Genomic DNA, 27,524 nt, shown 5'->3' on the forward strand with positions numbered 1-27,524 from the left:
AGAATGAAGAGGAGCATAGACATCACTTGGCCATTGTGTTCGAAGAGCTACGCAGTCATAGGTTGCTCATCAATGCAAAGAAAAGTGAATTTTTTCTGGAAGAGATTCACTTTCTGGGACACATTGTCTCAAAGGATGGTGTCAGAATGGATCCTGCAAAAGTTGAAGCGATCAATCATGGCCAGATTTGAAGACGGTGCATGATGTCCGAAGCTTCTTCGGACTATGCTCCTATTACAAAAGGTTTATCCGAAATTTCGCTGAGATTGCTTCACCTTTACATGCTCTTCAAAAGAAGGCAGTCACCTTTAGATGGACACAGAAAGAGATTATAGCTTTCAATCTCTTAAAGGAAAAGATGACTTCAGATCCAGTCATTGTGTTGCCAGATCTTAGGAAGTCATTTGTGGTCCAGTGTGACGCCTGTGGTAGTAGCATTGGTGCAGTGCTAATGCAAGATGGCAGGGTAGTAGCCTATGAGAGCAGAATTTTGCAAGGGCCAGAGATAACCATGTAGGTCTATGAGAAAGAGTTACTGGCTGTGATTCATGTGCTCTTAAGTTGGAAACACTACCTGCTAGGTACAGATTTCGTTGTCCAAACTGACCATCAGACCTTGCGATACTTCTTGACACAGACAAAGTTATCTGAGAAGCATATGCGATGGGCAAATATCTTGTCCATGTTCCATTTTCAGATTGTGCATGTGGAAGGCAAGAAGAACGTTGTGGCTGATGCCTTGTCAAGGAAGTCACAAATTTCAGCTGTGTCAATTCCTTATTATCATGAACTTGATGATATGAGAGAACAGTATGCAAATGATGAAGATTTTGTAAGGGTCTTCGAGCAGCTAATGGATGGACAACGTCATGAACACTATCTTCTCAAAGATGGGTTCATGATGATGCATGGCAGATTGTGTCACAAAGCCATTGCGACGCAAAGTTATGGAAGAGAGTCATGTCCTACCGTATGCAGGACATCGTGGTATCGATGCTATAGTTAAAGCGGTTGAGACATTCTTCTATTGGCTTACATTGAGAAGAGATGTGGATGCCTTTGTGCGAGAATGCCTAATTTGCCAGAAGGTCAAGTTTGACAGGCAAAAGGCACCAGGGTTATTGCAACCACTACCTATTCCAGATAAACCATGAGAAAGTATTGCTCTGGATTTTATCTTTGATCTTCCGAGAACGCAGACAGGAAACAATGGTATTTGGACCATTATTTGCAGATTCAGCAAATAGACTCATTTTATTCCTGTCAGGAAGAAGATAAAGCCAGATCAGATGGCACGCTTGTTTATGAGCAATATTTTCAAGTATCATGGCATGCCACAGTCGATTGTTAGCGACCGTGATCCACGCATGACAAGTTTGTTCTGGAGAGGCTTGTTTGAGAATATGGGCACAACGCTCAAATTCTCTTCGTCATTTCATCCTCAAACAGATGGGCAGTCAAAAGAGGCAAATTCTACTGTCCTAGATCTGCTGAAGTGCTATGTGTTAGAGCATAAAGGAAAGTGGGAGCAGTATTTGCCATTGGTGGAGTATGCATACAATAATACAATGCATTCATCAACTGGCAAGGCACCTTTTGAGATAGTTGAAGGTGGCAAGAAAGTTCCTCCCATACTGCATACAAAGGACAAGATATTTGAAGCAGATAAGTATGTTCAGGACATGGATGAAATGTACAAGAAGGTCAAAGTGGCCTTAGAAAAGACTCAGGCAAAGCAAAAGAAAGCAGCTGATCGTCACCGTCGTGAAGTGGTATTTTCACTTGGTGATTGGGTGCTTCTAGGCTTTGAAAAGGCAAGGTTAAAGAAGATGAAGGGCAAGGAAAGACTGTTTCCAAAGCTCAGCATGCGTTACTATGGGCCTTTTCAAGTGTGCGACATAATTAGTGATGTTGCATATAGGCTGAAATTGCCTGACAGTTGGAAGATTCACAATGCATTTCATGTGAGTCTTCTCAGACCCTATGTGAGTGATGTGCCAGAGGATATGTCAGTTGAAGATTAGCCGGAAGTCGAGGAACTTGACGAGATCTTGGTCCCCGAACAGATTTTGGCACACAAAGAAAGGAAAGTGAAAGGCAAGGTTGCTAGGTGTTACTTGGTAAAGTTTAGAAACTATCCACCAATGGATGCTAAGTGGATGGAAGAAGGTGAACTTGCAGAGTCACCAACTGTGTTATCACTTTACCTTGAAGCCTTCGATTTGCAACCTACCTTGACCCCTTGAGTTTCAAAGCTACATGGATTGTCAGTGTGACAATGGCTTCTGAAACAAATGATGTACATGGTATTTAAAGTGAGCTCAAATCAAATACATGTTACATGAATGTTAGAGCTGTACAGATTGTCAGTTTGGCAATTGCTCTTATGGAATGTCCAAAAGTTTGATTAGTGCTATAGAAGTGAGTATTTCTTGTCAGTTTGTCAAGGATACAGTAATTGCTTCTATTAAAGGGTACATGTGTAACTGCATTCTTAAACTGTCGGTTTGGGTATGCTCGAAAGTGTTACGGGATCCAACGTGTACTATAGGACAGTGGCAAAATGTGTAGCTACCATTTTGTCATTGGAAAGTTAGTGACTCAAAGCAATGGCAGAGTGCGAAGCTACCACTATGTCATTGGGGCAGGGTTCACACGCAAGCAATACATGTGTCGATGAGGTGTTGAATACACCAGGGTTGACAATGAGCATGTATGTGTCGTACATGTGTCGATAGGTGTTGAATACATCAGTGTTGACTGTGAGCATGTACAACATAGATGCAAACGAGGACGTTTGAGATTTCAAGAGGGGGGTATGTCACCAGCGTGTGACTACTATCTATCCTTTTTGTTGATTTCTTTCTTATTATCTATTTACCTTCACTTTTTGGAAACACCCTAACTGCCCTGCATTGCATAGCTAGTGTGGAACTGTCCAGTGGGAGTCCAGGCCTGAGGGCAAGAGAGAGCACTAAGGTTGGACAAGGACTATGGTTAGCCAAGTGGGGTCATTGACTAGCCAAACTGGAATCCTTTGTTACAGAGGCTACATTTCAGTTGTGGGTGTGGCTGCAGTGTACAAAGAGGGTCGGATGACCTAGAAAGATACAATAGCAGCATGTCCTAAAATTTAGGGAACTGCTATTTTGGGACTTGAAAATGTGTTTGCGTCATTACCTCTGGAATGACGAGGAGAACATTTTCTTACTCTGCCATGAAGTCAACTGGGCGACCGGTTGGGAGATTTTTAGGCGGCAACCCCGAAACGGGAAAATGCTTGTAAATGCGCCAAGTGGCACATTCTTGTGCCCTTTCCTCATGCAAGAGAAGGTGGCGCTGAATTTAGGAGGAAGAAGACTCATTTGCTGATTTTTGTCACAAGTTAAGAGCTATGGAGTGCTTACTTTCCCTCCTTTGTATAGTGCGGTGCAAGGAGTGATGCCCTGCACGCTACGCACTGCCCTCTCTCCCCTCTATGGCAGTATGTTATGCCCCACTAGTGGGCTTTTCAATTGACCAATGTACAGTTGTGTAGGTTCATGCGCGATTGCCAAGGCAAGAGCCTCTTGCACAGGTACTGGATTAGCTAGCGGCTAATCCCCCGCAGGTACAGGTGAATTCGGAGAGGTTTCACGCCAGAAATCTCGTCCGATTCAAAGGGCAAGTAGCCCTACAGGTGCGGGAGCTCGAGGACTTGCTACGGATGCGACCGGCACGCGAAACGGAGCCCGAAACAGTAAATTACAGCCTGCTGTGTATTTTTGCAGGTTTAGGGTTTTGGCCCTAAACGGTCCCTAATACCCCCAGGAGGTTGGGGGAGGCGAGGGGACCGCTGTACAGGTGATTTGGCGCATTTTCGGGGCTGAAAACAGAGAATTCAGCGTGCTGCAGATTCTCGCCAGGTCTTGCAAAGTGCCCGTATGCGTCGGGAAAGTCATTCAATGCGTGGGAATACTGACTGTGAAGGATCCTAGTAGAGTTATGCTATCGAAATCGGCCTGGAACAATTGAAATTCAGCCGAGCTTGTGTGGGGCAGCTTGTAGGGAACCACAACGTTTATTCCCTCTTTTAAACAATAAAGAAATACCGAAAAGAGCGCCTAGGTTAGGGGCCAATCTGGTGTCGGTCTACTCATATAGGTGCAATCTAGCAGCTTGTATCCCGTTCCCCTTTGTTGTGTCTTGAAAGTACAGGTAGAATAGACGACTGATAATGGGTGAAAGCTAAATCCACGTTTGAAGTAAAGTCTACCGCCCTTTTTGAATTGAACAGGCCGGTTTCAGTCTCCTCTGGTGAAGTGTGCTTCTGCATCTTGGTCGTGGTCGTCTTGATTTCCTAAGCTCAATCGCTCTGTCAATTAGGGTGCCTTTGGTATGAATGTGGGTACTCCTTTGTGTTGGCTGCTGGCCTCTTGCTTCCCCTTCCACTCCTGCTTCTCTGGATCCGAAGAAATCTGTGATCTGCCTCTGAGGCTGTAGTGCTCTTTGTCTTCTCATTAGATTATCCCTGTGCCGATGTAGTTCCAGTAGGTACAAGCCTAAGCATCTTTGATCTTGGTATTGCATGATTCTATCTAGAGGTCCAAAGCCTTCTTTAAAGAGGCAATGAAAACGCCCACGTATCTCATAGTATACTGTGCAGTGGCATATATAGTGTAATTCTGTCTCCGGCTCCATTCTGCATAACTTGCAAATTCTGCTCTCAAGTGGGATTCCCCTAAATTTGCCAAATTCAATTTCCAACTGGTGTGAGGATGTACGAATCTGACCAATAGCACATCTCAAACCATGAGACAGGTGGGTATCCATGTAACTCGGGTGAATCACAAATCCATCTTCAGATAGTTGTAGGAAGTTTTCTTTGTAGTCGGCCATCTTCGTGCCCAATTCTTGTGTAGGGTCTACCCATGTCCTCTTAGTATCCAACTGTGTAAGATCCTGTCGGATGATTTTATTAATCTCCGTTCGTGTAATTGCCAGTGATGGAGCCTCAAGAGAGTATTGGAAGGGGGGTAATCTTTCCATACTGAACCCGTGTCTGTGAAACTACGAGGACAGTTGCGCATACCAGCATGATGTATCTCCTTTCATTGCTAATTGTCGAGAGGATTCGAGGGCCAATCTAGTATATCGGCAATTATTTGTATCCCATAAACCATGTATAAAGGACACTGATCTGGTAAGAGCTTCAATTTCTATTGGAGGGGCAGCTAGTTCCGCTCGGCTAATCGCGTGTGGTACGGAGGCCTTGGCTCTAATCATTTGGGAAATCATAGATACCAAAGGTCTCTCCATTGACTTCCAATTATCCTGATCCACAGATGGTCCCCAAATCTGGACCCCATTAAGCATAGCCGAAGCCACCACATTATCAAAGAGCCAAAGTTTTGTTCGTGGTTCTTGAAACTGCACTTGTGAACACATCCTCTCCAACCCTCCCAGGGCCGCAGAGGCTCTGGATAATCTTGCATCCGCTGCTTTCTTAAGAGTAAACTTCGGTCCTGCAAATACCACCCCAAGGTATGTGTATGCATCTGTGTACTCTACTATATCCTGTGTACTCTACTATATCCTGGCCATATGCAAATGTAGGTACCGATCTCCTAACCCACTGCACAGAGAGAGAGAGAGAGAGAGAGAGAGAGAGAGAGAGAGAGAGAGAGAGAGAGAGAGAGAGAGAGAGAGAGAGAGAGAGAGAGAGAGAGAGAGAGAGAGAGAGAGAGAGAGAGAGAGAGAGAGAGAGAGAGAGAGAGAGAGAGAAATGAAATGAAATGAAATGATATATTAACGTCTACAAAAGGCCAAAATGACCTATGAGACCAACTGATTACAATGATGAGGAGAGAGAGAGAGAGAGAGAGAGAGAGAGAGAGAGAGAGAGAGAGAGAGAGAGAGAGAGAGAGAGAGAGAGAGAGAGAGAGAGAGAGAGAGAGAGAGAGAGAGCTGCCTCCCCACTGGTGGTTGAGGCGCTTACAAGATCGGTCTCCTTCATATGCATGTGGGAACTCCCCAGAGACAGATATGCACGCCTTGCACTCCTCTCGACAGTTAGCCGTGCAGGGAGATGCAACATGTTGGTATGGGGAGATGACGTCATGGTTTCAGGCGCATGGGTTCAGCATAGACAGATTGCCTCCTTTCCAGTACTCACTGGATGCGCCCTCTCTGACTCTTACACAGTCCGAGATCACTAGGCTCATTCGCCAGGACTTGACCCAGCTAGACACCAAGAGGACATGGATACAGCCAGTAGAGGAGCTAGGCACGAAGATGGCTTTCTACAGAGAGCATCTCCTCCAGCTACGGAGGATGGTTTTGTGACGAGGCCCAGATACATGGACACTCACTTGTCTCATGGGGTACAATGTGCTATTGGCCAGATACGCACATCTTCACACCAACTGCGGATCGAGATTGGGAGATACAACGGAGTACCAGCAGAGGCCAGGACATGCCCCTTGTGTGACATCGAGCCTGAGACAGAGTTGCACTACACATGCCACTTCCCCGTCTACTACGAGATATGAGGCCGCTTCCATTGCTTGTTCAGAGAGGGCTTTGGACCATTCTCTAGAGTCATGCGGTACGAGGATCAGAGATGCCTGGGTTTGTTTTTGCTCGAGCTGCGCAGACACAGAGAGAGCTTGATGGGAGGAAAGATTAGCCAATCTCAAAGACAGATCACAGACTTCTTTAGAGCTGCCACTGGACACGCGGAGGAGTTACTACCACAGCAGAGCTCGTCGCTTTACACCAGAGGCATCCTGATCGAACGAGCGACTGAGCTGGGGAGATCCAGACGCCCACGATTGCGGAGGACTACACAACATAGACAGAGGCTGCATCAAAGGATCCAGGTCACTTTGGCTCGACATGCACAACGCCCGGTCAGACTACTGACAATGGAGGAGATTGATGAGATCTGCCAGCGACGGATGCTGGATCTCCTATGATCTAGCTATCCCAGCTAGCTGTTTTAGCTACTTTGTCCACACCCAGCAGTCTAGGATTCCATAATATTTTATTTTGTCATTTTGTCATCTTGTTACTCTGACTTTGTATCAGATCCACCACATTGTAACTTTCTGGTCTCATAGGTCACTTTGGCCTTTTGAAGACGTTAATATAACATTTCATTTCATTTCATTTTCATTTCTTTCTCTCTCTCTCTCTCTCTCTCTCTCTCTCTCTCTCTCTCTCTCTCTCTCTCTCTCTCTCTCTCTCTCTCTCTTTGGTGCCGGCGTTTCTATCAGGAGTACGTGGGGCCTGATCGGGCTAGAGATTTTCAGCCAGCAGAAAGGCGACTTGTGGTTGCTTATTGGTCATCGCGAAGACCTCCCCCAGATCTGCGTTTTTGCATTGAGAAGGGGACTGACGATGCTTTGCTCTGACTTTGAAAGGAAGAACCCTTGAGAACATGGGGTTTCCAGACAGTAGCTGCATTTTCTGCGAGGAGTTGGACGAGTTTGCAGCTGAGTTTTGGAGGCAAGAGGGAGCCCGGTTTGTATGTCTCTATGGAGGATTCTTTTGTGACTTGGGAGTGGCTTTAGTATGGCATTGAAGAAGATGTTGTGGAGAGTTCTCACAGAGATGACATGGTTGGTGATATTTTAATTTGATACATTTGAGCTTATACTGATTGCTGTACAATCTATGCCCATAGAAAACGTAGAAGGGGAAGTTATTCGATGTTTTTCTTGTGCTTGTTGGAGCGTCTTGGTTTCAGCATGAGAATTCTGCTCCACAAGCTTATCTAGATTGGTATGAATTTTGAATTCTCAATGATCACAATTCAGGACGGTCGTGTTGCGATTTCTTCACTGGTTGATTGACTCTTGGGCAGGGAGCTCTTAGATGGATGTAATTATTATAGACATCATCTTGTTGGTAAGCCCAGGAGCCATTTTTTCAGTGCAACCAAAAACCTAATCTCTTCTGAAGTGTTTGGAGCATCTTGTTGCATTCCCTTGTGAGGTGACTTGGTGTTAAGGAATATTTAGGAGTTGAAATTTCTTTCAGCTGGTATCTTTGGTTTAGAAGGTTATTGGTAATGCCAGCATTAAAATATGACCTTTCTCAGCCCTCGGCTTTCGTTCAACTTCCTTCTTGACACCATCCACATTAGGAAAGAGCATAAACTGTATATTAATAAGTGCATTTTATGAACACAGTTTCATACACGGTGGAGATGTCATATTTTCCTGTAGCTATCAAAGTTTTGATTACATTAAGGCTTTGATTAAAGTTTAGTTGCTGTCTGAAAATGTGGGAACTGCACAGTATTTTTTGTTGATGGTTAACGTCTTACTGATGTCTTCACAGGTGGTAGGTCCAAATTGCCGCCGTTTGGTTTAAATGAACATCACTAGCTTTCTATTGCATTGACTGATGAGGATTTTATGCAAGCAAAAAGGAAAAGTAAAAAAAATGTTCCCAGAGAGAAGGGCCTTAAATATTTTCAGTGTTTTTCTGGCTTATATTTGTAAGACTTCTGCGACCAGTTTCCATGATTCAATTTGTTTGCAAGTCTTCCATTTCAATTTAGTCATCGAGGTCTTATTTGGTTTAGAAAATGATGTACTGGGCATTTTACCTTCCATAAAGACTATGATGGGAAAATAGTGGTCTTAGACAACAATACATAGCTAAGTGTCAATCATTAGTACCAAAGAAAAATGTCCTAAAATTCATCGTCTCATTGATTTCATAATCGATAATGTGTGTTTGTGTTTTACAACATTAATGCATCTACTTATATTGGCGGCTAATCTCGCTTCTTGATTCCAGGGCCATTGTGTTCTGGGCAAACTTATATTCCAAGGTTAGCACCTGATTGTACTGCATTGACACCTCAAAGTTGCACCGTTGTTCCTGTTGTTGACTCCAATGGAGACTATGCATATGACACATATTTGGTAGGTGTATATGTACAAAGTATTCCATCTAAACACACTTGACGTTGCTTTTCTTTAGCATTTTTTTTGCATTTAGCATTTGATGGCTCCCATGCTTCACTATTGCTACAGTATCAAGTTGCTAACTCTAATCCCTAACCCTACTCCTAATGTGTGGGTGGCCGGGGCTGGTTGGGGGGAGGGTTGAGTATGCCTGCTCATTGCCAACTTTGCCTTTTATTGAGTTTTAATGTGTTTTGAAACTTTAATAAGTTTGCGTTCAGCCATTTATAGAAATGTTGCAGACTCTTGCATTTTCCACCTGCCTTGGCGCTCCTTGTTCACAACGGATGGAGATAGCCTCTCAGCTAAATTCTTATGACTCATCAGTTATAGCGTACAGTTCTAGAGTTATTCAAGAGCTTTCCATTTTTATTCTAGCTAGGGATTTAGTAAGGATTAGACTCCATTCTTGCTACATGATATGGTGAGAGCGATCATCAGGTACACTTTTTAGTCATATAGCGAACATGCAGACTTCACATTGAGAAGTTTTTGTCCGAGTTACGATCAATTGATTTTGTGTTAATTCTTTCTATCTTCTGTGGTGGCATGCCTATGAACTACCTTATTCTTGTGCTAATTTTTCCTACTTGATGCTTCTTTTAGTGCTAGGCTTCATTATGGCTGAGTCTGCCCTGCATCTCTAGAGTTATGACAGAAACTCAGTACGTAGATCTTTGTCTTAATGTATACACATGTGTGTCTGTGAGAGAGAAAGAGGGAGCAGGGATACCCTGTGATGTGCGCGTGCGTCTGCCTCTACCTCTGCGCGAAATCCTGCGAGCTACGCAAGCGTCTGCCTCTGCGTGAATCTCTGCTGTTACCCGAAGGTTTACCCCTGAGCCCCTACGCAAACGACAGTCTCTATGCGAACGCCAGGCCCTTGTGCGCTCTTCTCTGCTAGGAGCCCTTAAGTCACCTCCTCGCTGAGTTCGCATCAAAGATTGGCTTTTAGTAAGAACAGTGGGCTGTTGTGCCGAGATTGGTTTGCTAGAATACACAGTATTGGATTTTTGTACAGAACTGTGGGAAGGCGCAACACTAGTTTGATGCACGTTCCTCTGTGGCTTCATGTACATAATCTTGTGGTTCCTATAGATCTAGAGGCCACTACAAACAAAAGAAAATTCTTTGCAGTGCTTTTTTCTATAGGCATTTGTTCTTTGGTCGGGGTTTTATTACTATATGTCTGAATCTCCGTGTGTTTAAGCGTCAAAAAGCCATGGGAAATTCCTCAGAGGCCAATTTTGAGATCAAAACCTGTTTGTATGAGGACTTTGAGGAGGGTTTGGAAAGCTTAAAATGGTATGGCACCTGCTCTCGAGATGCGTATTCTTGTGCAGGACCTCATGGACCCAGTTTCCCAGTATGCTATGCACTCATTTTGTTTTTGCCGGGGCCTACTGCGCAGGATGTCGAACAATGGGTCTATTTCTTCTTAAATGCCAGGCTGTCCGTGGTGTTTACTTCGGTGCTCGTGGATTTTATGAAGTCCTGTTGGCGGAAGGAGCATAGTGGCTCCCCTTTTGTGTAGCATGCACCACACCAGATTCAACCTGTTGATTCGACGTACGCTGATTCGACGCACCACGTGAGATTCAACCTACCGATTCAACCAAAAGGCTCAAGGTACAGCTCTAGTATTGAGGAGAATCTGCTAAGTCCTCCTCCAGCCACTTTGCATTGACTACTGGATAGTTACTGTTTTTGACCAAATTATCGGTGGACCAGCTTACCCTTCCATTCCTTTCGCCTTGCGCTAGGACCTGTTGCTTTACCTCCCCGTCCACTGACATATCATTCTGAATCTTTAGAACTCTGTGATTTATTATTAGCTATTTCCTTTGTTTCTTTCTTGGGGCACTTTACAAAAATGTGCCCTTGTTCACCACATCCACAACTCTTTGAAGTACTCAGCACGTTAGGCTTCGGTCAATTTAGGGCCTGCGGATTCTTCTTCTGCCTCGTGCCCTTCTTCTTCTCCTTGGAAGACACCTTTCTCATTGACTTGGACACTGGCTCATCCATTGCGCAAATCAAGGAGCCTGAGCGCATGGAGAAACTGTCATTTGCGTGTTCCATGAGCTTATGAATGCTCTTGGACTTTTGCTTCAAGCAATATTGCCGGATCTCTCTAGGTAATCCGCAACAAACCACTCCATGTGCTCCTGAAAAGGAACCTTCCAAAAAGAAGAAATTGGCAAAATCGTTGACAATACATAGCCAAGGTATCGTCTTTCCACATATTCAGATGGTTCCAACCCGTAATCACGTCTTGTTCATATTGCTCAATCAACCATACTAAAGTGAACACTTTCTTGAACTTCACTCACGTTTTCGGGGGTTTACTGTACAAAAGCATGGTTGACCACCATGTCTGAGGATTGCCCTTCTGAAAATGCCACCTTTCGTACTTCGGAGGCTTCAGTGAAGTTACCCCCATAGAAAGAGGTGTCAAATTGTTGTATTTATGAAAGGTCTCGATGGGAATGCTTGTAACCCAAAAAAGTGTCAAGCCTTATTACTTGACCCCCATCCTTCAACTCTTTAGTCTTCTCTTTCTTCTTCTCAAGGTTTTTATACTGAGTACCTCTCAACAATTGATTCTACTACCTACCATGCATGGTATAATAGGTGTGGGTATCACTATCTGAATTGTCTAATGAGGACGAGGTCTCCTCCTCTGAACAACTATTGCTTTCTATGCTTTCTAGATTTCTTCTTGGATTTGCTTTTCTTGCTTTTCTTGGTCTTTCTTTGCTTCTTCCTCCTTTTCTCATCCTCACTGGAGCTAGAGTGTCACGTGACACATCCAGCCCTATGTGTCCGTGGACAAGCTACTCCATGACAAGGGTTCAGTTCAGTTCAGTCGGTCTAATAGGAAGTGATCTGGCACTTTTGTGAGTCTGTTCGCAGACCGTGCATGTCCAGATACTTAGATTAGATGCTTATCCTCTGGTTGCACACAACATAATCATCAGATTTCCATTAGAATCCATCAGTAGCATTTTTACAATGCATAGACCTATTTTCCCTATTTTTGACATTTTCCACTTATTATTTTTAAGTGATTTTTGTTGGGAACTAGGTAGGGCAATTTTGCTAAGATAATATGTAAGCAAACCAGAGTTAGCACTTTCTGGCAGAAGAGGCAGCAGAAGCACCTTGCTCAATAGGCAACTTCTCAGCAGGACCAGAACAGCATGGCCTAGCGTTTTTGCAACAGCATCAAGCTAGCGTTTTTTGCAAGATAGATCAGCCTTGGCGTTTTTGCATTGCAGAGCAGCTTCGGCATCAGCAGACACAGTAGAACCACTTCATGACAGCAGATCAGCCATAGCGTTAGTAGATTTCCCCCAACAACAGAATTCAGCCCTAGCGTTTTTGGAGCAGCAGGACATCCAGCGTTTTGCAGTTCCATCACGACGGAATCAGCCCATAGATCAGCGTTTTCAGTTTTCAGCAGTCAGTACCCGCAGTAGAACCCCCGAACTTCGCAGATCTCACCTTCCCGCAACAGATCCTCGCCGCACGGTCAGATCCCGCGAAGTTTATAGTTTCAGCCCAGAAAACGCAGATTTCAGCATCTGCGTTTCCAGCACGTCGTCGTTGCATCGTTGTCATCGACATCATCACCGACATAGAGTCAGAATTCAGGAGATAAAGATTTGCAGATTTCAGCCCTTAGCATTTTCAGATTTCAGCCCGTCTCGTCGTCGTCCTGATCGTCGGCAAGTCCAAGCATTGTAGAGATTTGTGCAATCATAAGTAGACCGCTCTCGCCATAGAGAGTGGGGCCTTCGGAGGAGGGTTTGACAACATTCTGGTGTCCTATTCTCTTCTCTCTCTATCTCTCAGTCTCAGCACCTTCACACACAGTGTCTATTAACTTTGTTTGTGATCACTTGCACTCTCTCATTAAAGCACGGAAGGCTCTCCCTTCCCTAAGTAAAAGGAACCTTGAGCACAGTTCGGAGCACTCATCTTGAGCAAAGTTCAACATTCACTTCCGCTGCACCTTACATTGGTATCAGAGCTTTGGCAGTGTTCTGTATCACTCAAGGAAAGAACCACATAATTTTTTTTTGCTTGTTGAGGTCTCACGTAACCCAAGTCCTCTTGGGCATGTCGATTCCTAATCGTGTTTTGAAGAGTGACAGGAAACCCAAGAAAGAAGGGCTTGTCCAGCCTCCCCTTGTTTCTCTTTTCACTCATTGAGAGCGGATTGAGCACTTTGCGGCCGGCCAATCGACGTGAGGTGGGAAAAAGCAACCTTGGTGTGAGCGCAAGGCGGCCAAGGGGTGCGTCCGCGGAAAAGAGCAGAACTCGGGTGAAGAGAAGATCCTTCTCTAACACCGATTGCAAGCGAAAGAAGAACCTCAAGAACCTCAAGAACTCAAGAACCCCAAGAACCAAGACCCCCAAGAACCCAAGTTCCTTGTGAACTTAAGAACCCAAGACCACAAGAACCCACAAGAACCCACGGCTTCAGTGGATGGTCATCACCCGAAGCGGAATGGATACTTCGCTTGGAGGTGGTGAGCATGGGAGTGACGAAGAAGAATTTTCCCCATCAGGAGGTTTTTCTGACCCTTCCCCATCTATGCCAAAGATTGCACCAGATCCTATGGCAGCTTTCGAAAAGATGATGATGGACATGAAGTTAGAACGCAAAGCAAGAAAAGCAGAAAGAATGGCCGAATGGGATCGTGAACACAAAGAAAGAAGAGCCGAATTGGATCGCGAGCGCGGACGAGCGCGCTTGGCGGCCGAACAGAGAGCCCAACAAATGCAAGAGTTGTTCCGACTCTTTTCTAGTGTGCAGGCACAGATTGCAAAGGATCAGGAGAAGGAGACTCTCTCAGTCTCGTCTTCTCCACAGCAAGACACACATGATTTGCATGATTATGATAAGCATGATAATTTGAATGATGATGAATTGCATGATGATGACAAGCATGATGATTTGCATGATCAAGATGTGATTATTCATGAGCATGATGATTTGCAAGAAAAAGATGTGATTGTTCACAAGGATGATGGTTTAGTTGATACTTTCTCTAGTGAAGCTAACCTCATTGCAGATTCGATCAATCACGAAGAACCGATCTTGGCTCTCGAGTCAAGGTCCAAAGAACCCCCACAGGAAGATTCGATCAATCAGGAAGAACCGATCTTGGCTCTCAAGCCTAGGTCCAAAGAACCCCCTCAAGAAGAACCGATCTTGGCTCTCGAACCTAGGTCCACAGAAAAACCCTAGGAAGTATTATGTGTTCGAATGATTAGTCAGCACGCATTGTTCGAGTGTTTCATTTGTGATCGTTTCCTGTATTTTAGTCAGCGTCTTTATGTGATTCCTTTCCAAAGGCATGTCATATTGTACGTTGAGCACGATTCACTCATGAATGAGCACAGATGTATGCGGATGACTCATGAAAAGTATGCATTCAAGGAATTCACATTCTATGTCTCTTCCTTGGCACGACACGGTCGTAGAAAGAGCACAAGAAGGATTGAGCATCAAGCATCGGCATTTCCATTGTGATTTGCCATAGTTGATAGATTTAGATCAGAAAGACAAGCTTCGATCTCATTGTTTGCGTGTGTGTGGTGAACGGTTTGACACTCCGTCTATTTGTTCATCTACATTGCATGCACAGTTTGTTCGAAATAAGACTCAAATTTTTCCAGTCACTTTACATGGAATGGGTATGTTCATGTTTTTGTGTTGGAAGTGGTTTCAGGAATTTTCAGCCTCGGAGATTTTTGAAGAAGGTAGACGCATGACTGTAGACAAAGTTGAAGCATTGAAGGAGACTCAAAAGACTTTGTGTCGCTTTCGGCGCGGCCCAAAGAAGCAAGCGTTGCAAACCTTTATGAAGTTCAAGTATCTCATGACCCACGCATCAGAGTGGGCCGGCGAAGAGTCCTTTCCAGGATTTCTGACCCTGTTGGCGATCTCCTTCGATGCCATACAGTTTGGTACCAGTACCTCACTTTGAAAAGGAGGGGATATCACGTGACACATCCAACCCTATGTGTCCGTGGACAAGCTACTTCATGACAAGGGTTCAGTTCAGTTCAATCAGTCTAGAATAGGAAGTGATCTGGCACTTTTGTGAGTCTGTTCGCAGACCGTGCATGTCCAGACACTTAGATTAGATGCATATCCTCTGGTTGCACACAACATGATCATCAACTTTCCATCAGAACCCATCAGTAGCATTTTTACAGTACATAGACCTATTTTTCCTATTTTTTACATTTTTCACTTATTATTTTTAAGTGACTTTTGTTGGGAACTAGGTAGGGCAATTTTGCTAAGATAATATATAAGCAAACGAGAGTTAGCACTTTCTGGTAAAAGAGGCAGCAGGAGCACCTTGCTCAACAGGCAACTTCTCAGCAGGACCAGAACAGCATGGCCTAGCGTTTTTGCAACAACATCAAGCTAGCGTTTTTTGCAAGACAGATCAGCCTTGGCGTTTTTGCATTGCAGAGCAGCTTCGGCATCAGCAGACACAGCAGAACCACTTCACGACAGCAGATCAGCCATATCATTAGTAGATTTCCCCCAGCAGTAGAATTCAGCCCTAGCATTTTTGGAGCAGCAGGACATCCAGCGTTTTGCAGTTCCATCGCGACGGAATCAGCAGCGTTTTCAGTTTTCAGCAGTCAGTACCCGCAGTAGAATCCCCGAACCTCGCAAATCTCACCTTCCCGCAGCAAATCCTCGCCGCATGGTGAGATCCCGCGAAGTTTATAGTTTCAGCCCGGAAAACGCAGATTTCAGCATCCTCATAGATCTCACCTTCCCGCAGCAAATCCTCGCTGCACGGTGAGATCCCGTGAAGTTTACAGTTTCAGCCCAGAAAACGCAAATTTCAGCATCCTCGCAAATCTCACCTTCCCACAGCAAATCCTCGCCGCACGGTGAGATTCCGCGAAGTTCACAGTTTCAGCCCGGAAAACGCAGATTTCAGCATCTGTGTTTTCAGCGCGTCGTCGTTGCATCGTCGTCATCGACATCGTCACCGACATAGAGTCAGAATTCAGCAGATAAAGATTTGCAGATTTCAGCCCGTCTCCTCGTCGTCCTCATCATCGTCGACATCGTTGGCAAGTCCAAGCATTGTAGAGATTTGTGCAATCATAAGTAGACTGCTCTCGCCATAGAGAGTGGGGCCTTCGGAGGAGGGTTTGATAACATTCTGGTGTCGTATTCTCTTCTCTCTATATCTCTCAGTCTCAACACCTTCACACACAGTGTCTATTCACTTTGTTTGTGATCACTTGCACTCTCTCATTAAAGCACGGAAGGCTCTCTCTTCCCTAAGTAAAAGGAACCTTGAGCACAGTTCGGAGCACTCATCTTGAGCAAAGTTCAACATGCACTTCGGTTGCACCTTACATAGAGGAAGAGGATTTGTCAAAACTCTTTGAAGACGAAGAAAACCTGGAGTCGTCCTCGTAGTGAACAGGCTTCTTGGATACACTAGCCGCCCCAAAAGTTGATTTCTGGCCAAAGTAACCGAGAAAATCTTCTGACTTGCTTTTGTTCCGAGAGTGCTTGCTGGCTTGGTTCGCCTGTACAATCTCCCCTTCTTCACATGATGGGCGGTCTAGGAGGGAGGTGATCTTTGCCTTGAGTACGTCCATCTCTTCCTTCATTGAGGCTCTCTCTTTATTCCATTCTTCTCAATCCTTCATCCTCTCTTTGAGCAAGGTTGCTTTCTCTTTCCTCCATTTCTCTATCTTCTTCCTCCATTCTCTCATCTCTGCCTCGAATGTGAAGAGGCGTTTGTTGGTGGCTGCAAATATAGCCGTTTTGCTTGCCATGGGGGAAGCCATTTTGCTTGTCATGGAGAGAGAGAGAGAGAGAGAGAGAGAGAGAGAGAGAGAGAGAGAGAGAGAGAGAGAGAGAGAGAGAGAGAGAGAGAGAGAGAGAGAGAGAGAATTGAAATGTTATATTAACGTCTTCAAAAGGCCAAAGTGACCTATGAGACCAGAAAGTTACAATGCGGTGTATCTGATACAAAGTCAGATTAACAAAATAAATTAAACTAGGATAACAAAATATAAATACTACGGAATCCTAAACTAAGCTAAGCTGATAGGTGTGAAAGGTGAAAGGCGTGAAATGTGTGAACTAAGCAGTACAATGTGTAGACAATATGGGAGGGAAGTAGAGATCCATCTTCATCTGCACTCTGGGCAACGAAAAAGTATGGCTCGACTCCTTTGCTGTAGCCTCCTTCGAAACTGTGTAGCTCCTCTTCTCCATCGGGGTCGTCTAGATCTCCCTAGCTTCAATGCTCGGTCTATGAGAATGCCTGTAGTGCGGGCAGACCTCTCCACTGTTGGCTGCTCCTCTGTCTGTTCTTCTGGGTGTACAATATCTAGTGTAAAGAAATCTGTGATCTGTCTCTGGGGTTGTCTCTCTTCAGCTCTCCTCAGTAAAGTTTCTCTATGCCTGTGTAACTCAAGTAGATATAGCCCAAGACATCTCTGATCCTCATAACTCATGACCCTAGATAGAGGCCCAAAACCTTCTCTGAATAGACAATGAAAACGGCCTCGTATCTCATAGTACACTGTGCAATGACATATGTAATGTACCTCTGTCTCTGGCTTTGGATGGCATATGCGGCATATCCTGCTATCTGTTGGTGTCCCTCTAAATCTGCCAGTCTCAATCTCGAGCTGATGTGAGGACGTGCGTATCTGGCCAATGGCACAACACAAACCATGAGAAAGATGCGTGTCCATTATAGCTAGGTCGAATCACAAACCCATCCCCCGTGAGGTGGAGAAGATGCTCTCCATAAAAAGCCATCTTTGTGCCCAACTCTGTATTGGCTCTATCCATGTCCTCCTCGTGTCCAACTGGATCAGATCCTGACGAACGAGTCTATTAATCTCTACCCGCGTCAGTGTCACGTGACATATCCAACCCTGTGTCCGTGGACAAGCTACAGTATGATCAGGGTTTAGTCAGTCCAGTCAGTCTAGATTTAGAAGTGATCTGGCACTTTTGTGAGTCTATTTGTAGACCGTGCATGCCCTGTCACTTAGTATAGATACATATCCTCTGGTTGCACACAGCATGATCATCAATACCCTTCAGAATCCATCAGATTCAGTCAGGGGAATTTTCCAGTGCATTTAGCCTATTTTCCCTATTTTTGGTATTATTTTTAAGTGACTTTCCAACAAAAGTAGGTAGGGCAATTTTGCTAAGTTAATATATAAGCCAACCCAAGTTAGTACTCTTGGGCAGATGAGCAAGGAGCACAACAGGCCCCCAAGCAGCAGGTGCTTCCCCTCTCTCTACAAGACCCTCTCCAAGCCCTCCCTTGGTGAGACCTCCCCCCTTTAGCCAGCGTTTTTGCTAGCACCACCTCTCACAGAAGACTGGCGTTTTTCCCAAGCAAAGCTCACCGACAAAAACCAACCCTGGCGTTTTTCCCCATGATCGCCAGCAGAATCAGATGCATTAGCGTTTTTGGATTTCATCAGTAGCACATCAGAACAGCCAGCGTTTTCATTAATGCTCAGCAATCAGCCAGCGTTTTTGGTTTTCAGCCAATGTCGCGTCAGAAGGTTAGCGTTTTCAGCACTATTGGACAATAGTAGATTCAGCCCTAGTTGGATGCAGAAGATCCCCCATTCTCAGCCATAAAAACGCAGCCAAAACAGTCATTTTCAGCCACCAAAACAGTTTCGAAATTCAGCAGATAGAAGACCACAGATTTCAGCCCTAAAGTCTTCGTCGTCGTCGTCATCGGCATAGTCCCAGATTGCATCAGTCCATTGCATCGTCATTGTACCACTTTGTGCAATCAATAAGTAGACCACTCTCGCCGACGAGAGTGGGGCCTTCGGAGGAGGGTTTTACAACGTCTCTGGTGTCGTATCTCTCTTCTCTCTATCTCTCAGTCTGATACACTTGCACGCACAGTGTCCATTCACTTTATTGTGATCATAGCACTTTCCATTAAGAACGGAAGGCTCTTCCTTCTATAAGAACAAAAGGAACCTTGAGCACAGTTCGGAGCACTCATCTTGAGCAAAGCGCAAACAATCATTCCGTTGCACCTAACATTGGTATCAGAGCTTTGGCAGTGTTCTGTATCACTCAAGGAAAGAACCGCAAGAAGCACAAGAATTTTTTTGTTGGTTGCAGTCGCACGAACCCAAGTTCGCTTGGGCGTGTCGATTCCTAATCGTGTTTTTTGAAGAGTGACAAGAATCCCAAGAAAGAAGGGCTTGTCCAGCCTCTCCTTGTGTCTCTTTTCACTCATTGAGAGCGGACCGTGCACTTAGCGGCCGGCCAATCGACGTGAGGTGGGAAAAAGCAACCTTGGTGTGAGCGCAAGGCCGCCAAGGGGTGCGCCCGCTCTATGTGTCCGTGGACAAGCTACAACATGATCAGGGTTCAGTCAGTCCAGTCAGTTTAGATTTAGAAGTTATCTAGCACTTTTGTGAGTCTATTCGTAGACCGTGCATGCCGAGTCACTTAGTATAGATGCATATCCTCTGGTTGCACACAGCATGATCATCAGTATTCCCTTCAGAATCCATCTGATTCAGTCAGGGGAATTTTCCAGTGCATTTAGCCTATTTTCCCTATTTTTGGTATGTTCACTTATTATTTTTAAGTGACTTTCCAACAAAAGTAGGTAGGGCAATTTTGCGAAGTTAATATATAAGCCAACCCAAGTTAGCACTCTTGGGTAGATGAGCAAGCAGCACAACAGGCCTCCAAGCAGCAGGTGCTTCCCCTCTCTCAACAAGACCCTCTCCAAGCCTCCCTTGGTGAGGCCTCCCCCCTTTAGCCAGCGTTTTTGCTAGCGCCACCTCACAGAAGACTGGCGTTTTTCCCAAGCAAAGCTCGCCGACAGAAACCAGCTCTGGCGTTTTTCCCCATGATCGCCAACAGAACCAGATGCATTAGCGGTTTTGGATTTCATCAGTAGCACATCAGAACAGCCAGCGTTTTCATTAATGCTCAGCAATCAGCCAGCGTTTTTGGTTTTCAGCCAATGTCGTGTCAGAAGGTTAGCGTTTTCAGCCCTATTGGACAGCAGTAGATTCAGCCCTAGTTGGATGCAGAAGATCCCCCATTTTCAGCCATAAAAACGTAGCCAAAGCAGTCATTTTCAGCCACCGAAACAGTCCCGAAATTCAGCAGATAGAAGACCACAGATTTCAGCCCTAAAGTCATCGTTGTCATCGGCATAGTCCCAGATTGCATCAGTCCATTGCATCGTCATTGTACCACTTTGTGCAATCAGTAAGTAGACCACTCTCGTCGATGAGAGTGGGGCCTTCGAAGGAGGGTTTTACAACATCTCTGGTGTCGTATCTCTCTTCTCTCTATCTTTCAGTCTCATACACTTGCACGCACAGTGTCCATTCACTTTGTTGTGATCATAGCACTTTCCATTAAGAACGGAAGGCTCTCCCTTCCATAAGAACAAAAGGAACCTTGAGCACAGTTTGGAGCACTCATCTTGAGCAAAGCGCAAACAATCATTCCGCTGCACCTAACAGTCAGAGAACTCAAGAGCCTGTAGAGAGTATTGAAAAGGAGGCAACCGGTCCATGGTGAAACCATGTGTCTGAAACCATGATGCCATCTGTGCATACTAGCATGATGTATCTCCATTAAGAGAGAGAGAGAGAGAGAGAGAGAGAGAGAGAGAGAGAGAGAGAGAGAGAGAGAGAGAGAGAGAGAGAGAGAGAGAGAGAGAGAGAGAGAGAGAAATGAAATGAAATGTTAGGCCAAAGTGACCTATGAGACCAGAAAGTTACAATGCGGTGTATCTGATACAAAGTCAGATTAAGAAAATAAATTAAACTATGATAACAAAATATAAATATTGCGGAGTCCTAAGCTAAGCTGATAGGTGTGAAAAGTGAAAGGCGTGAAACGTGTGAACTAAGCAGTACAATGGGTAGACAATATGGGAGGGAAGTAGAGATCCATCTTCATAGAAATCCATCTTCATCTGCACTCTGGACGACGAAAAAGTATGGCTCGAATCCTTTGCTGTAGCTTGCTTCGAAACTCTGTAGCTCCTCTTCTCCATCGGGGTCGTCTAGATCTCCCTAGCTCCAACGCTCGGTCTATGAGAATGCCAGTAGTGCGGGTAGACCTCTCCACTGTTGGCTGCTCCTCTGTCTGTTCTTCTGGGTGTACATTATCTAGTGTAAAGAAATCTGTGATCTGTCTCTGGGGTTGTCTCTCTTCAGCTCTCCTCAGTAAAGTTTCTCTATGCTTGTGTAACTCAAGTAGATATAGCCCAAGACATCTCTGATCCTCATAACTCATGACCCTAGATAGAGGCCCAAAACCTTCTCTGAATAGACAATGAAAACGGCCTTGTATCTCATAGTACACTGTGCAATGACATATGTAATGTACCTTTGTCTCTGGCTCTAGAAGGCACAAGCGGCATATCCTGCTATCTGCTGGTGTCCCTCTGAATCTGCCAGTTTCAATCTCGAGCTAATGTGAGGATGTGCGTATCTGGCCAATGGCACAACGCAAGCCATGAGAAAGATGTGTGTCCATATAGCTAGGTCGAATCACAAACCCATCCCCCGTGAGGTGGAGAAGATGCTCTCTATAGAAAGCCATCTTTGTGCCCAACTCCTGTATCGGCTCTATCCATGTCCTCCTGGTGTCCAGCTGGATCAGATCCCGACGAGTGAGTCTATTAATCTCTACCCGCGTCAAAGACCTCATGGGTGCCTGAAGAGAGTATTGAAAAGGAGGCAACCTGTCCATGGTGAAACCAATGGTCTGAAACCATGATGCCATCTGTGCATACCAGCATGATGTATCTCCATTAAGAGCTACTTGTATGGAGGACTCTAGAGCTACCCTGGCATATTTGTCTCTGGTGGTATCCCACAGACTGTGTACAAAGGAGACTGATTTGGTAAGCGCCTCAATCTCCATAGGGGGGGTAGCTAATTCCGCTCGAATGATATCGTCCGGTACGGAAGCCTTGGCTCTAATCAGCCGGGAGATCATAGATACCAGGGGCTTCTCCATACGCCTCCAACCATCCTAGCCTACAGAAGGTCCCCAAACCTGCACCCCATATAACATAGTAGAGGCAACCAAAGTATCAAAGAGCCATAACTTTGTCCTAGGTTCTTGGAACTGAACCTGCGAACACATCCTCTCCATTCCTCCAAGAGCCGCACCAGCTCTAGTTAGTCTAGTCTTTGCTGCTCTTCTCAAAGAAAATCTCGGCCCAGTAAAGACTACCCCCAGGTAAGTGTATGCATCTGTATACTCCACCATCTCCTGACCATATTTGAAAGTAGGTACCGATCTCTTGACCCATTGCGGTGTGGTGTTAAACACCATAACCTTGGTTTTACACACAATCCACTATCCTCTACAAAACTGCGTAGTGCATCCGAATGTCCTTGCATACCTTCTGGTGAGTCCGATATCAGCACAATATCATCAGCATAAAGCAACAATGGGATCCACGTCCCCACCAGCTGGGCCCCCCTGTCACCCTCTCTGTCAATGTAATCCGACCTCATCAACATACATACCAAATAGAGTAGGAGACAATGGGCAGCCTTGCTTCACTCCAATAGTAGAGTGAACTAAATCAGATACCCCTTCCGGAGTACGTACATGTCCCATCATTGATCTGTACAAAGCCATAATCCCCCAAATCACCTCTATGGGCACCCCCATCTCCTGTAGTCTGCGCATCAATCGAGCTCTTGGTACCATGTCAAATGCTTTGCGAAAATCCACAAAGCTACAATAGATCTGTCTCCCATGTGCTGTGCCCTCCTCAATGATGGCTCTGAGTGTCAGAATATGATCAAGAGTGGAGAAACCCCTCCTGAAGCCGGCCTGACCCTTTGCTCGTACACCCTCGCCTTCTGCCCAATTACTCAAGTGTTGCTCCAGAATAGATGCATACAACCATGCCAATGTGTGTCCCACCATAATAGTGCGGTAGTTCGCAGGCTCTGTAGGGTCACCAGCCTTGAAGATGGGCACAATATTAGACAACCTCCAAGTCTCAGGTAATCCCTCACACATGGCACGATTGAACAACACTGCGAGAACCTCCATCAGCATATCCCTTGCATGTATAAAGTGCTCCGCTACTAGACCGTCATGATCATATGCCTTCCCGGTCCTCATCCTGTCGATGGCCCTTTGTACCATCTCAGGTGTAAAGAAAGTGCTCGTAGCTGGGCAAGGCTTGGTAGGGTCTGGAAGGGGTTCCTGTCCAGGAACCGTATATAATGATGTCGCATATTGGCCCCACACATCAAGTGAAGCAATCACTGGGGGAGGGGAGTGCTCATGGAAGAGTCGCCATGTCTCTCCTGAGTCCCTACTCAAGAACATCTGATATAAGTCTTGCTCCATCTGAGCTAGGTAAGCTCGCTTCTTCTGTCGCACAAGGCGTCGGAAAGCAATCCGAGACTGTCTGTAAGTGATGACTCCTAAGAGAAGATCCCTCTGAAGCTGGGCTCTCATCTCTCTGCACTCCTCATCATACCAACTATTCTGGGGCATGCTCCTAAAATGTCGTCTCTTGCCCGGCTGAGTGTGTGGGTATGCCACCGATGCAGCCCCATGCAGTGTCTCAGTCAGTAGAGTGGTGCACTCCTTCACTGAGAGGCCTGTACCATTTGTGCCAGCTGTGCCTTCCAATAGACGATCCTAGATCTCCTTTGTATAAACGAAATCAATCTCTGGTGTAAATGTATAGCGGGTGTGTGACCTGCCTCCTGATGTCTCGGTTGTACTATACTGAAATTTAACGGACAGTGTCAAGAGAGCATGATGTACTGCTATGCCCACTGGCCTGGCTCATACTTTGAAATCCTGAATGCAGGGGACAAAGCTCGGTTGTGTCATAACATAATCCACTGTACTGGCCCCATGTCTGTGTGGAAAGCATGTGAAACCGGCTGCTCCAGGAAATCGTTGTAAGCCATTAAGTATGGCTAATCCATGTGTAGTCGTCATTTCCCTGAGGTATCTCCCATACTCCGTCTGCTCTCTGTCATCTGAGCATCTGTCAAGTCCCAACTCACCCACATCCAGCTCTCTAAGCATCTCATCTGAAGTGTCGTAGAAGACTGTCTGCGAGTTGCCCGTTCGAGCATTGAAGTCCCCTAGGAGAATGATATCACCATCCCTAGAAAACTCCCAAATGTCATCATCTAGAACAGAGAAAGGCGACTCCCCTCTGGGTGCAGCATACATTGATGTACTGGGAGGAAAGTAACATATGGCAATATATAGGAATCGACTTGTGTCAGCTCTAAATCTCACCCACATATACCTAGCATGATCATCTCTTCGTACATATGCAGTAATGGTTTTAGTTCCTCTCTGAATAGCAGTGCTACTCCTCCTGAACCTCTACTCCATGCTCCGATCTCGCATTTGTCTTGTGAGCTTTCTCCCATCTATATCCCACCACATGTGGCATCACCTGTCTAGGGGCCTGATGAGTCTCTGAGAAGAATACAATATCCTTGTCTTTGAAACTGTCCTCAAATGCACCCACGTCTAACCTCATAGACCCGTTACAATTCCAGGTAGCCATCTTCAGCGTGGTCCCATAGGTCTCGCACCGTCATGCATTGCGCCGCTCTAAAATCACCACCCGTCCATCTCTGTAGAAGGCTATCTTTCCCTTCTCCCTTGCCGCTGTAATCTCTGGCATTACCTCTCTCATATGTGCGAGCTGCGAGAGAGTTAGGTCATCACCGAGGAAGATACCTGTCTTTTTGAGAGTAGGCCTCTTCCTCAAGAATTCCTTCTTCTCTTCCAACGAGGAGAAGCGTAGTATGAGAGATCTCCCCTTTGAAGACTCACCCGTGCCATCACTTTGCTTACCTACCTCCATGCCTTTGTGTGCAAAGGCTTCTCCATCCCCATCATGGATGTAAGGCTTGTGACCTCTTTCTCCACATTGTTTATGTCCTTGAGACATGTCACTCTCACATGCAGTGCTCGCATCCGCCTTCTTTGCTCCTCTTCGAGGGTCATGTTGATAAGCGTCGGTGTACAAGGAGTTTCTTGACCTTTCCCTTTCTTGGCGACCTCAATCCATTTTTCGGCCTCGTCCGCCTTTTTCTGTGTCCTTGTTATCATCTCTGCCCATGAAGATGTCTTTGCCACACTCAGTTTCTCTTCCTCTGTGATCATCCTTACCTGTTCCTTGATTTCATCTATTACCGAGGGCTGAAATTCGCCTTCCTCTAGTCCACTGCTTACTCTATCAGCAAGCTCCTGTTTAAGGGCTGATACGTCATTTTTGAGTCTCCGTATCTCGGCGTTTGGGTTCTCGTGTTTGAGGGCTGAGACTTCTTCTTTGAGTGTCTGTATTTCTGCATTAAGGCTTTCTTTCTCCTTCTTCCATTGTGCGCCTTCATTGAAGACCATTTGAAGGAGGTTGGCCTTCTCCTTCCGCCATCCTTCCATCTCTGCTTTCCACTCCTTCATTTCCCTCTCCATCTGCGCCATCCGCTTGTTCGTGAGCATGAAGGTTGCCTTTGCTCGCGACTTGCAAACAGGTGAGACATTGACGGCTTCCGTGTCCTGTGCAGGGGAGATTGCCTCCATGTTTTGTCGTTCAAGAGATGTATCGGGCTCACTTACCATTTCGTGCACAGAATTTCCCACTGAATCCTACTCGTATGAGAGAGAGAGAGAGAGAGAGAGAGAGAGAGAGAGAGAGAGAGAGAGAGAGAGAGAGAGAGAGAGGATTTTTCACCGGAGATTCAATAATCCACAACCCGAAACGGGAAGAAGCACAACCCCAGCCCACCGCGGGCATCAACCATAAAGCAAGATGCAATGGAAGGCCTTGCTCCCGCTGCCTTGAATCTGAAACTGCCCAAAACTGATACAAGAAGCTAATGAATGAGGTACTGGGCTTAACACAATGCTTGTACTAAATGCTGCGGGTACTGAAGATGCTGACAGTGCTGGGTACTTGAGATACTGCGGGTGCTGGGTACATGAGATACTGCGGGTGCTTGGGTACTTGAGATACTGCGGGTACCGGCCTTCAGCTAGCGATCACAAGGATGAAGCGAAGCAGAGAAGAGGCTGAAAACGCTGATAGGTGATTGCTGATCTTGTAGAGATGGCTGAAAACGCAGCCCCAAGGATATATAGGCTGATCGCTGGCCCTCTAAAGTATAGGCGATAACTGTTCTTGTACTTGTTGATTACGCTGGGTTCTTCTCCAAGCCAATGCTAGAGAGAGAGAGAGAGACCCTTACTTGATGTTGCTAGCAGGTGGAGCTGGTGGGCACTGTAAAGGGTGACGGCGATGGGAATTCTCCAGCGCTGCACCTGCACGCTCAGCAACCCGCTGCCTTGAGACCTGCACGCTGCTCGCGCTCACATAGCAGCCCGCCAGACCTGCTCGCGATCAGACAGCAGCCCGCCAGACCCTCGCGCTCAGACAGCAGCCCGCTAGACCCTCGCGCTATATATATATATATATATACATGAGAGAGAGAGAGAGAGAAAGAGAAGAAAGAAAGAAAGAAAGATATATTAACGTCTCGAAAGAGCCAAAATGGCCCATGAGACAAGAAACTATACATCTGGTAATACATCTCTCGTCTACTGAAACAGAAAAAAAGATCTACTCAACATCATAGTGATGTTTGAGTCTACGAAGCTAAAACTAAGCTAAAAGTGAGAATATGTACAAATATATGACTGATCCCATCCAAATCTGACCATCAACTCTCTATCTCCCTGTCCTCTATCCCAGGATATCCCAGATGGGTAGATCCAGTATAGAGAGGCCGCTGAAAGGTGGCACTCGTCTCCGATGTCGAGCGATGATGGCTCTGATTTGGTGCAAATGGCGGGGTCTGGGTCAAGGACCGAGTGGTCGAGGACGGCGAGTACGACCCTGTGTAGTGGCCTGATCAAGACGGACTCCTCTAGGCCTCGATGGACGTGGTCCTGGGGGTGTGGCTGTATCCATAGACGGAGTTTGTGTGCCAAGGTCCTCTCCCTCCCTACTGAAGAAGTCACGCATAGTGCGCTGTCGATCTACTGGTGGAGAACTGTCTTGTAATAGTCTGTCCCTGTGCCTCCTCAGCTCTAGTAAAAAGAGTCCGAGGCATCTTTGGTTCTCATAATCCATCACCCGACGTAATGGTCCAAAGCCCTCTCTGAAAAGGCAGTGGTATCTCCCCCTGATCTCGTAATAGACTGTGCAGCGGCAAATGTAATGCTCCTCAGATTCCACCTCTTGGTGGCATAGCTGACATGTCCTATCTATCCGGGCCATCTGCATGTATCTGCCTGTTTCGATGCGTAGTTGATGGGAGGAGGTACGAATCTGCCCAATGGCACTGCGCAACCCATGTGAGAGATGTACATCTGAAACCGGCCCGTAGGGCGGTAGACGTTGGCTTTCACCTGAAATTCTTTACTTTAGACACACACACAAAGCACTTTGCAAAGGTAACGTGTAACGAGGATTAACACCTAAGTACACACACGGCTCCGAAGCTAAA

General features: G+C 45.8%; 1 protein-coding gene and 1 pseudogene across 4 annotated transcripts in view; one reads left to right on the forward strand and one right to left on the reverse strand.

Moving 5' to 3' along the window:
- LOC147431542 (uncharacterized) overlaps positions 1-27,524 on the forward strand; it is a 106,747-nt gene that overhangs the window by 39,212 nt on the left and 40,011 nt on the right. For 2 of the 4 annotated variants that reach the window (XM_086494101.1, XM_086494102.1), the window contains exons 1-2: positions 8,372-8,485; positions 8,791-8,918. In XM_086494101.1, coding sequence (XP_086350227.1) covers positions 8,392-8,485; positions 8,791-8,918 — 222 coding nt within the window. In that variant the 5' untranslated portion in view covers positions 8,372-8,391. Of the gene's footprint in view, positions 1-8,325; positions 8,486-8,790; positions 8,919-27,524 lie in introns of those variants that run through there. The other 2 variants (XM_086494104.1, XM_086494103.1) reach the window with 2 other exon arrangements.
- Positions 20,824-22,026, reverse strand: LOC147431543 (uncharacterized; annotated as a pseudogene).

The sequence above is a fragment of the Adiantum capillus-veneris genome, chromosome 21, assembly GCF_014529385.1.
Source record: "Adiantum capillus-veneris isolate H3 chromosome 21, ASM1452938v2, whole genome shotgun sequence".
Lineage (NCBI taxonomy): Eukaryota > Viridiplantae > Streptophyta > Polypodiopsida > Polypodiales > Pteridaceae > Adiantum > Adiantum capillus-veneris.